Raw genomic sequence first — 12,058 nt, 5'->3', positions numbered from 1 at the left:
AAGGTCACACAGCTAGGAAGTGTCTGAGATCAGATTTGAACCCAGGACTTCTGATCTCCAGGCCTGGCTATCTACTAAGCCACCTAGCTACCCCTATAGAATTTTTTTTTTCTTTAGAAGGTCCCATCAGTATTGAATCTTCTGCCACAGTCTCCAATCATTACCACAATCTGAGACCAAATCCCAGCTGAAATCCACCTGGTACAGTAGACCTTTCCCAATTCCCCTTGATACCAGGTTCTTCCCTCCGTTGATTGTCTCCAGTTTACCTGGTATGTGGCTTGTTTGTACACAGTCATTTTTATGTTCTCTTTTCTATTAGACGCTGAGCTCCCTGAGATTAACTTGATAGATTGCTAGCATTTAGCACAGTTCCTGACACTTAAGAAATGCTTTTAAAAATTATTTTTTGAACCCTTTATCTTCTGTTTTAGAAGAAGTTCTAAGGCAAAAGAGTGGTAAAACTAGGTAATTGGAGTTAAATGACTTGCCCAGGGTCACATAACTAGGAAGAATTGAATCCAGGTCCTTCCAACTCCAGGTCTGGCACTCTATCCATTGTGTGACCTAGCTGCCTCACTTTATCTTTTTTTTTTTTTAATTTATTTTTGATTAAAAAACAACAACAAAAAACAATCCTTACTTTCTGTCTTAGTATCAATTTTTTGTATTGGTTCTAGGGCAGAAGAGCAGTAAGGACTAAGCAATGGAGGTTAAGTGACTTGCCCAGGGTCACACAACTAGGAAGTATTTGAGGCTAGATTTGAACCCAGGACCTCTCATCTCAAGGCCAGGCCACTGAGCCAACCTTGCTACCCCCTTTCCTTCACCTTAAAAACAAAACTGGAAACCAACCCTTACTTTCTATCTTAGAATCAATTCTTTGTATTGGTTCTAGAGCAGTGATGGCAAACCTATGACACACGTGTCAGCACTGACACACGTAGCCATTTTCGATGACACGTGGCCGCATGCTGAGGATGAAACATTTGCTGTAGTGGAGTGTAGACACTCTGTGCACTCTAGATGACAATTCTACCTATATTAACTTACCTATTTTGGTTTATTAAATAGTTATATATTACAATTATACATTTTTGTTATTTAAACTATAAATATCGCAAAATTATGGTTTTTTCTCAGTGACACACCAACCAAGTTATGCTCAGTTTTTTGGAGAATTCTGACACACCAGGCTCAAAAGATTGCCCATCTTCTGGGCAGTTGAAGTTAAGTGATTTACTCAGGGTCACACAGCTAGGAGATATCTGAGGCCAGATTTGAACCCGGGGTCCTCCTGTCTCCAGATCTGGTTCTCAATCTACAGAGCCATAGCTGCAATATGTTTTTTAAACTTTTAAAAGTAAGTTTATATTATTATTTATTTTATTTAATATAATATCATATATTATATATAAATAATAAGTTTTTTAAACTTAAAAAACTTAAAAACGTTTTTAAAAAGCGTTATTGTTTTGTTGATTGTTGTTAAGAGGCAAACCGGGTTAAGTGACTTGCCCAGGGTCACACAAATGGTAAGTGTTTGAGGCAGGATTTGAACTCTTCTGAACTCCAGTCCCAGCACTCTATCCACTGTGTCATCCTGCTATTCCCAAAGAGAGTGCTACACTCGATTTCAAAGTTAAAGGGAGTCGCTAAGGATGGGTGAGTAGTGAGAGGGCGACACGGTCAGACCTAGGCTTTAGGAAAGTCATTTTGGCTGCTGTATGGAGGATAGATTAGAGTGGAAGGAGACTTGAGGCAGAAGGATGAGCTAGAAGACGAAAGCACCTACCCTACTCTTTTGCCCATAAGGCACTCAATGAATAAAGAGTGTTGCAGTCATTAAAATCTCACTTACCCCCATGTGAGAAACTTTACTGTCCATGCCTCAGTTTCTTCATCTGTAAAATGAACGTATTGGACTCAATGGCCTCTCAGGTCCCTGTAGCTTGTGGGAGAAATGTAGCTCTGAGGGTAGAATGATCCATTTTTGTTTCAAGTCTAGTCTAAATTGTTTTGCTAATTTTGGATACTTAATTTAGAGTTGTGTTCCCACTTCGTATTTGTAAGATCATCGTTTGAGACTTGGAAGGGATCATAGAGAAATCTGATGGAGCTTTCTCCTTTTACAGGTGAGGAAACTGAGGCTTAGCAAAGAAGTGACCTGCCCTACTCCCACGTAGTCAATATTTTGTGAGAGACTTGAACTCAGAACTTATGCCCTATGCCGTAATTTAAGACCAGAAATAGTTGAGAATGACTCTGTGAAATTTGCTTAATCAATTCACATTTCAGGTTTTTATGCCAGCTCTCTCCTTCAATCAACACAAAGGGGAAGCGGCACCCACCATCACTTCAGGATCTGAGACGCCTCCTGAAGAAGACGTTCTGAAATTGCCGGGGGAGGCAGTAGAATATCACAGTGTCCAGCTGATACGGGATGAATTCCTAATGAACCTGCAGAAATTCACTAACCATATTCAGAGAACTATACAACAACTTGAAGGTGAAGGGTTTCTTCATGGGTTTTTTTTCTTTTTTACCCTTATGGGTTAAAAACGAATTATCTATGACAAATTAGCTTGGGAACACTCCTAATTAGGTCTCCTGGAATCAGTCCTCTGTTTTTGAGTTCCTGGTTCACTTTGATCCCTTTTTTCCCCTCTTGATTTTATGACTATTGAAAAAATGTAATCATAATATATATGTATTATTTTTATTCTCTTTTCTTTTCTTCATATGGTTCCCTTTTTTCCTTTATATTCCTCAAATTCATCATTTTTTTTTAAACCCTCACCTTCCATCTTGGAGTCAATACTGTGTATTGGCTCCAAGGCAGAAGAGTGGTAAGGGTAGGCAGTGGGGGTCAAGTGACTTGCCCAGGGTCACACAGCTGGGAAGTGTCTGAGGTCGGATTTGAACCTGGGACCTCCCGTCTCTAGGCCTGACTCTCAATCCACTGAGCTACCCAGATGCCCCCCCTCCAAATTCGTCATTTCTAATAATGTAATACAGTCCTTTACATTTAAGTATTGCAGTCTATTTAGCCATTCTTCCCAATCATTGCATTTGTGTTATCTCTCATTTATTTTGTCCATTCCTCTTCTTAAATCATTTTTTAATATATTTTTATAATTTTAAACCCTTAACTTCTGTGTATTGGCTCCCTGGTGGAAGAGTGGTAAGGGTAGGCAATGGGGGTCAAGTGACTTGCCCAGGGTCACACAGCTGGGAAGTGTCTGAAGCCAGATTTGAACCTAGGACCTCCCGTCTATAGGCCTGACTTAAACCATTTTTTGGGGGAACATTTTTGTGGATCTCTTTGTTTTTATGTTATATTTATTTCAGAATAATAGGATCCTGTTTTTTTTTTTGTTTTTTTTTTTTTTTTTTTGTTGTTGAAGTTTTGATTCAAGGCAGTCAACCCCATATGCTGGAGATTGTCCCATGGAAGTGTTGGAAGTCAGGCAGCCACAGTGATCTGCCCCTAAGGCAGTCTCTGCTTCTCCTTTAATTTTTTTTTAGGTGTGTGTGTGTATGTGTGTGTGTGTGTGTGTGTGTGTGTGTGTGTGTGTGTGTGTGTGTGTGTGTGTGTGTGTGTTGGTGTGAGAGACTGCAGGGAGGAAAGGAGCAGGAGTGGGAAGAGAGTACATATATATGGGGGCCAGCAGGTTTTCTCTTTTATCCTTTGGTTTCGGCCATCCATGGTAGGGCTTGGATCATATCTTCTGTAAATACTGGGGCCTGTTGCATATTTTCTCCTACTCCCTTTGCCAGGCACTCTTCCCTTACAACCAAGATTAAAAAGAAAAGGATAAAATAGTTGAGCAAAACTAAAAAAACATTGACTATATCTAGGAGTGTAAAAAGTCGTCCATTTTAGCTGCAAAAGGAAGGAGGCATATTTTCTCAATTCTTCTCTAGGATCAAGTGAGGCCATTATAATTACATATTGTGGAGTTTATTTTTTCTTTTCCCTTTTTTTTGTTCTTTCCATTTACATTGTGGTAGTCATGATGTTCCCCCCTTCCCATCTGCCTTCTTTTGTATCAGTTCATATAGAAATTTCTCATATTCATCCTTCCTTATGGTATGGTAATATTCCACTGAATTCCGTTCACATGCCACATCTTTTTTTAAACCCTCACCTTCCATCTTGGAGTCAATACTGTGTATTGGTTCCAAGGCAGAAGAGCGGTGAGGGCTAGGCAATGGGGGTCAAGTGACTTGCCCAGGGTCACACAGCTGGGAAGTGTCTAAATCTAGATTTGAACCCAGGACCTCACATCTCTAGATCTTGATTTCTATCCAATGAGTCACCTAGCTGTACCCTCGTATCACATTTTACTTTGATACTCCCAACCCAATGGATCTCTCCTTTGTTGGAAGAGGTTTGCTACCACACATACATACACACACATAGTGTATGGAATATTTTGGAGTGTGTGGAACCTTTTCTTTCTATCTTTGATCTCCCTAGTGTATATACTTAGTAATGAGATCTTTGCTTCAAAAAGTATGAGTATGTAAATCACTTTTTTTTTAAACCCTCACCTTCCATCTTGGAGTCAATACTGTATAGTGGCTCCAAGGCAGAAGAGTGGTAAGGGTGGGCAATGGGGGTCGAGTGACTTGCCCAGGGTCACACAGCTGGGAAATGTCTGAGGCCAGATTTGAACCCAGGACCTCCCGTCTCTAGGCCTGGTTCTCAATCCACTGAGCTACCTAGCTTCCCCCAAGTCACTTATTTTGAGGCACAATTTCACATTTTACCAATTCATATCTCCATCCATTGTATCAACATGTCTGTGTTCTAACAGCCCTTCTATCACTGACTGCCCTTCGTTTAGTTAGGAATTCTTCCTTTACCCATAGTTGTGAATGATATCTGATCTCATTCTCTTCTAATTCTTATGGTGTGCTCTTTTATGTTTAGGTTGCTTATCCCTTTGGGCTTTTTGGTAGTAAATGATATTTATCTAAATCTAATTTCTGCCAAACTGCTTTCCACTTTTCCCATTGATCAAGAATCTGAAGTTCTTGCCCAAGTGATTTAGCTCTTCTTAATGTAGCATTCACTCATTCAGTAAGCATTTATTAAATGCTCCCCATGTGCAAGGCATTCTGAGCCCTGGGGACACAAAGGCAAAAAGTCCTACTCTCAAGGAATTTCTATTCCAAGATAAAGCTATCTGTAGACAGGTAAGTCGATACAAACATATACACTAATTTTGGTTGGAGTTAAAGTAAGGTGCTCACTAACAATTAATGGGATAAGGAAAGGCCTTCTGTCAGCCAATAAACATTTATTAAATGCCTGCTATTGGCTAGGCACAAAAAAGGAGAGTCCCTGCCTTCAAGGAGCTTACAATCTAATGGGAAAAGATAGCATCTAAGGAAGCTGAAAAGGGGGTTGGGTCTCTGTAAGATGAAAGGTGACTGAAGATTTGCAAGTCTGCATCAGAGGAGAGCATTTTCATGCTTGGAGTTCCTTTCACTGATGAAATTGTAGGTCTGGACCAAATTAAAAATATAGAATATGATATAGTGTGTACTATAAAGAAGGGGGAAAAATGTTATTAAGGTTTCAGAGGAAGGAGAGATATCATCTGATTGGAGTAAGATTAGGAAGGCTTCCCAGAGGAGTTGTCTTTGACATACCCACCACCTCCCCTCTGCCCCTCCATGAAGACTTTCTATGGGTAGAGTTGGAGGTTAAGGGCATGCTAAGTGGAGCAAAGAGCACGGCCTGCATGGAGGTGGGGAAGTATAGGGTATATCCAGGGAAAACCCGAGTCATCCTAGTTGATTTGATTACAGGATAATACAGAGATATATAGTTTAGCCATGGCAAACTCTTTTGTGACTCTCTTTGGGGTTTTCTTGGTGGAGATACTGGAGTGGTTTGCCATTTCCTTCTCCAGCCCATTTGACAGATGAGGAAATTAAGGCAAACAGGATGAAATGACTTGTCCAAGGTTACCCAGCTAGTGCAAGTCTGAGGCTGGATTTGAGTTCAGTAAGATGAGTCTTGCTGACTTCTGACCTGGTACTCTATCCACTGTGCCACCTAGCTGCCCTAAACTTCCTTAATTCTAGACAAACAACAAAAAAATAAATCAAATCCTCTCTCTATGACTCTGCCTATGTCTATATCTTTATTTATATCTATAACTATGTTTTTTGTCTTTATGTCTGTGACTATATATGTCTGTCTATATCTATGTCTATGTCCATATCTATGCCTATATATTTATGTCTATATCTTTGTCTATGTCTATGTCTGTGTTTATACGTATGTCCATATCTATATCTATGTCTGTATCTATGTTTATATCTATAGCTATGTTTGTTTCTATGTCTTTATGTTTGTGACTATATGTCTATATCTTTGTCTATGTCCATATCTATACCAATATATCTACGTCTATATGTCTATATCTTTGTCTATATCTATGTCTGCGTCTATATTTATGTTTGTTTTTATGTCTTTATGTCTGTGACTCTATATGTCTATATCTATATCTATGTCCATATCCATACCTACATATTTATGTCTATATCTATGTGTATGTCTATATCTTTGTCTATGTCTGTGTCTATATCTATGTCCATATCTATGCCTGTCTGTCCATGTCTATATCTATGTTTGTTTTTATGTCTGTGACTATATATGTCTATATCTTTGTCTATGTCCACATCTATATCTATGTCTATATCCATGTCCATGTATATAACTATATTTATGTCTATATCTATGCCTATATCTATGTCCATATCTATATCTATGCCTATATCTGTCTATATTTTTATGTCCATTTCTATGCCTTTACATCTATATATCTATGTCTATTTTTTTCTACCTCTATGTCTATGATTGTGTTTATATCTATATGTCTAATCTAGGTCTATATCTACTTTCTTTTATCTAAATGCTCACACTGAACATTTATCAACTGGTTTTGGACCTTCTTCAAGTTGGCTCCAGAACAGTAAAGAAGTGCCACAAATTTAAAGCTGTAAGAAGCCCAAGAGGCTGTCTTTTATAGATGAGAAAATCGAGGCATAAAGAATTGTGACTTTCCCAAGGTTACATTGCTAATAAATATCTTAAGCAGGGGAATTCTGAACTTGAGTTCATGACTCCAAGGTTAGCACCTTAATTCTAAGTCAAATATCTCTCGATTATTTTTTTTCCTAATGGCATGGCTGGTGCTAGCTGATTTTTTTTTTTCTCCCAACAGGAGAAATTAAGTTGGAGATGCCAATGATTAGTCTGGACAGGGATGTGAAGGAGATTGCTTCTGAGCCGGAATCAGTGGATTGTCTGGAACAATGTGTGATCAACTGGCTGACCCAGATCACCTCGGCCATAGATCAACAGTTGAAAAAGACACCTCAGGTAATTGCTGAATATTTTCTGAGAATCTCTGTTCATGAGAAGCAGCCGATCTTGGAGGCACCCCGAGGGTGTATGAGGGCTCATTGACAAAGACTGCAAGGGATCCTAGTGAGAGTCTAAAGTGGGATCTGAACCCTGGTGCTCTCTTCCCTATACCACACTGCCTCTTGGACTCAGATGAAATCTGCTTTTTTACTGTTATGAGGCTAAGGCAGTTAATGGTGCAGTAGTGTAAGACGGAGATTTTAGATATTTTATAGATATATATTTAAAGTGTGGCCGCCAGGAATCAACAATTCAGATTGATTCCATAATTAAAATAGATGCAAGTCAGGATTGGGTTTAAGGTAGTTTATTTACAATTAGGAAAGTAAAAGGTAGGGAAATAGAGAGAGGGAGAGGCTAGTCCAGGCCTGGAGAGGCCTGGATGGAGAGAGAAGGTTAAAAGGCTAAATAAATGAGGCCACAAGCCACAAGGCCTAGCAATCAGATAGGCTAGAGCCTACTTAAGGTAGAGTCTTGGAAAATCGCCAAGGTAGGCCAAGGAAGTCAGCCTAACTTACCCACGTGACCATTCAGAGTAGAAGCATTCTGAGGTCTCCCTAGAGATCCTTCAGCACCAAGTTCAAAGCTTGAACTGCCTTAGTAGGAAGTAACCAACATACTTGAAGAGATGGTGTCTCTCCATCACTTACCGTGGGTCCACCTCTAATTCAAGTGGACCAATGGCAGCCTCTACACTGATTTGGACTGCCCAAAGGGCAGACCCTTGTTCTTGATTTGTTACTTATTGTCACGTGTGGGTAACTCATCCCCCTCCCCACCAAGGGAGGTGGGGATGACATCATCTTGGGTAGGTAGAGTTTTGACTATGAATGGACTAGAGCTAATTCTTTTAACACAGTAGATAGAGACCTGGGCTTGAATCTGGACTTAGAAACTTCCTAACTGTGACTCTGGGCGAGTCACTTAGCCCTGATTGCCTAGCCTTTGCCTTTCTGTCTTAAAGTTGTTAATGAAGACAGAAAGTAAAGGTTTAAAAAAAACCCTTGTTTTGTCACTGTTACCGGATGGAGGCAGCTAGTGGATTAAGACCTAAGCTCAAATCTGACTTCAGACACTTATTAGCTGGATAGCCCTGGGTAAGTCACTTAACCTGGGGCTCAGTTTCCTCTCTTGTCAAAAGAGCTGGAGAAGGAATTCCAGTATTTTTGCCAAGAAAAGCCCAGATGAGGTCACAAAGAGTCAGATACCACTGAAACAACAAAACAAGAACAACAATTCTCAGGAGCACTCTCCAGGCATGCTATGCCTTTCCTCTTACTAGCAGTTTGAGTCTCCAAGGAAATAACTAGTTCTAGAGCTAGTGCTTATGAGCCCCTCCCTCCAATGATCTCTTGACTGATAAATCCAATAGCCTCTTTTCAATCCTAATCCTTCTTGACTTCACAGCACACTCATACAAAACACAAACCCCAAAATAAAACTGTAAATACACTGCCATGAAAGTTAGTGACTTGCCCAGGGTCACACATCTAGGAAGTGTTTGAGGTCAAATTTGAACCTAGATCCTCCTGACTCTAGGCCTGGCCCTCTATCCACTAACTACTCCTACCCAGGTCACTTTCTAAGAGTAAGTTATAGACAATTTGCTGACTGACATAGTCACAGGGAGTTTCCTTTCACCAATAAAATCACAGTTGTTGGCCCTCCAAAAAAGTCCTTTTGGTAGTCCTTAATATACAGTTAGGATATAGCGCTGTGCCGCTAGCTTTACAGGAACACCCCATTCTTGCTCACACATTTATTTTCTGTTATTTGGCCCTGTTTTGTCTTTCCTGTGTGTCTTTTTTTTTTTTTTTTTTTTTTTTAACCCTTGTACTTCGGTGTATTGTCTCATAGGTGGAAAATTGGTAAGGGTGGGCAATGGGGGTCAAGTGACTTGCCCAGGGTCACACAGCTGGGAAGTGGCTGAGGCCAGGTTTGAACCTAGGACCTCCCGTCTCTAGGCCTGACTCTCACTCCACTGAGCTACCCAGTTGCCCCCTTTCCTGTGTGTCTTTTAAAAAATCTGTGTTGGCCAGTAAATTCCACCATAATAACTCTTTTTGGTGGGTTACCTTTTTTGTTTGCTCATTCTTTCAGCTCGTTTTCTAACTTCAGATTTGACATGAGGGCTGGACCCTTCTGCACGCCTAGAGGGAAAGTCTAGGATAGGCCTGCGGCTGCTTTTTTCTACTATTCTGTGTTGTGAGATAGCTCAGGCTGGGGACTCATTGAGCTTTAGTGCTCTTAATGTGGTTTAATCTAGGACAAAGTCTGATTACTTCCTCTCCCTCCACCCAAGTCTGAGCTCTTCAAGTTTCTAAATTGGGTTTGGGTATGGGTGATGCTAGACTGCTGCTGGACTTAGCAACTATCAGCCAGCAGGGGAGCTCTGTTGTTTCAGAGGGTCAGAACAGTGAAGCCCCCCCTTTGGTCTGGGGGCGGACTGAGAAAGGGAAAGGATTTGGTCACAGGCCCTAGATGGTGTCCAGGGGATGGGGAAGGTCAGAAGCAAGCCCCAGTGGAGTGGCGCAGACCCCAGGATCAGAGAAAGGTCTCAGGCCCAGCTCCAGTAGAAGCCTACAGAAAACTAACCAGGGTAGAATTCCCAGACCACATAGCTCCCCCCCCCCCCTTTTTTTTTTCCTACCTTAGGAATGTATTGTTGTTGTGTTTTAGGAATTTGACTGTGTGACCCTGGGCAAGTCACTTGACCCCCATTGTCCACCCTTACCACTCTTCCACCTATAAGCCAATACACAGAAGTTAAGGGTTTAAAAAAAAAAAAAGGAATTTGTTTTGGAGAACTTACCCTTTCTGCTTCTCCCTAGAACTTCCCTTTCTGATGGGCTGAAGTAGAGTTGTTTTTTGACATCATCTCTGCTCTTGCCTTTAGGGTAATGGCCCATTAGCAGAAATAGAATTCTGGAGGGAAAGAACTGCAACCTTTAGTGCTCTCCATGAGCAGACCAAACTGCCAACAGTGAGAAAAGTTATAGAGATTATCAAGGAGGCCGACTCCATGCTCGTTACCAACCTGATGCCTGTCTTGAATGATTTGTACAAATATCACATAGAAGCTTCGGACAACGTTCGGTTTCTTTCCACAGTGGAGCGCCATTTTAAGGTATGGACTTCAGGAAACTATGACTCCCCCCACTCCCGCCAGGGCCCAATAACATCAACAACAGCAGCAATAAAGAACATTATCTCATTTGAGGTAGCAGCTGGGTCATGGCCGATCCTAGCGTTGGGAAGACCCGAGTTCTAAACCAGCCTATTTTTGGCATAAACAACCTCATGAGGCTAAGGAGCATTTCCGAGTGTGTGACTGACAGGACATTTAGCAAGCAGGACCATTAAGGTACTCAAAAGAAAGTGCTAATCCCAGGCGCTTAAAAAATTGTTCATAACTTTGATTGGCTTCCTATCGCCTTGTTTATGAATGTATCTTGCCCTCTTACAGCCTGATCCTAGAACTAAACTTGGAAGAGACTTTAGAGGTCATCCAGGCTAATCCTCTCATTTTACAGTTAAGGGAATGGAAACGCAGAGAGCTGGGCTGGCTGAGGTCACTCAAGGAGGAGGTAGCAGCTTCTGGGTGGTGTCAGAGAGGCGATGTGGTGGACATGAAGGCCACCTGGGCCACCAGGGGTCTCAGGATGGGCAAGTTCCTTTAACCTCTGGAAACGAAGAACAGGGCATGTGCCAAGCTGCCCTTTTTGATCCTGCCTGTCCCTGGGTGCTAGCTCAGAGCTTAAGCCTCTGGGGATGATGAACTTTGACAAGTGACTCTTCCCTAGAGGCCTTGTGGCCCTTTCTTGGCCACAGGACACCCTAAAAAGAGGGTGGGTTTAGTGTCCAAGCTCCTGGCTCTAGAAATAATTGCCATGGTTGGCTCTGGGGACTCATCTAGAAATTAAGTTTTTGTGTAACCCTTATTTAACCCACTTCCTTGGTCTCAGTTTCCCAATATGTAAAATGAGAGATTGGACTAAATGATTACCTTTAATGTGAAGCACATTTGTTAAGTGTCTAAAGAGGGACAAAGATCTTTGTTAGGTGTTGAGGAGATGTTCAGAGATGAGCAGAGGGTGGAATTTGCTGATGATCTTCTGAGAGTACCTTTTTTGTTTACCAAGAAAGAACAATAAGATCCAACATTCGCTGTCCCATTTGAACTTCTTAAGTATGAAAACGGAAAGATTTCATTACTGGAAACCTCTAGAATGTTTTAATCTTTCATAATTTATCTGTGCAGAATTTAGCCCACGGAGCTGGATTTAATGTTATTTTGGACACGCTTCCTTCCATGATGAGTGCATTGCGGATGGTCTGGATTATCTCCAGGCACTATAATAAAGATGAGCGGATGATCCCCCTCATGGAGAGGATTGCCTGGGAAATAGCCGAGAGAGTGTCCCGAGTCGTGAACTTACGGACCTTGTTCAAGTAAGCAGTCACTGCCCTGATACCTCGAGGGCACAAGAGCTCTGCCTTCCTTGATTCAGGAATCTCTTCTATTTGTCTCTTTGCTTTATTCCAAAATGATGTGAAGATTGGAACAAAGTACAAAGTGACTTTCAGAAATTAAATTTCAGAAGTCAA

The 12,058-nt window shown here is 41.2% G+C and overlaps 1 protein-coding gene across 1 annotated transcript in view; it reads left to right on the top strand.

The window, feature by feature from the left end:
- The window catches only part of DNAH10 (dynein axonemal heavy chain 10), a 185,857-nt gene that overhangs the window by 11,436 nt on the left and 162,363 nt on the right, over positions 1 to 12,058 (top strand). The window contains exons 5-8 of the mRNA XM_044685402.1: positions 2,299 to 2,509; positions 7,248 to 7,405; positions 10,347 to 10,577; positions 11,712 to 11,902. Of these exons, the coding sequence (XP_044541337.1) occupies positions 2,299 to 2,509; positions 7,248 to 7,405; positions 10,347 to 10,577; positions 11,712 to 11,902 (791 nt within the window). The remainder of the gene's footprint in view (positions 1 to 2,298; positions 2,510 to 7,247; positions 7,406 to 10,346; positions 10,578 to 11,711; positions 11,903 to 12,058) is intronic.

The sequence above is a fragment of the Gracilinanus agilis genome, chromosome 1 (genome assembly GCF_016433145.1).
Source record: "Gracilinanus agilis isolate LMUSP501 chromosome 1, AgileGrace, whole genome shotgun sequence".
NCBI classification, from domain to species: domain Eukaryota; kingdom Metazoa; phylum Chordata; class Mammalia; order Didelphimorphia; family Didelphidae; genus Gracilinanus; species Gracilinanus agilis.
This window is presented reverse-complemented; position numbering and strand designations above follow the sequence as displayed.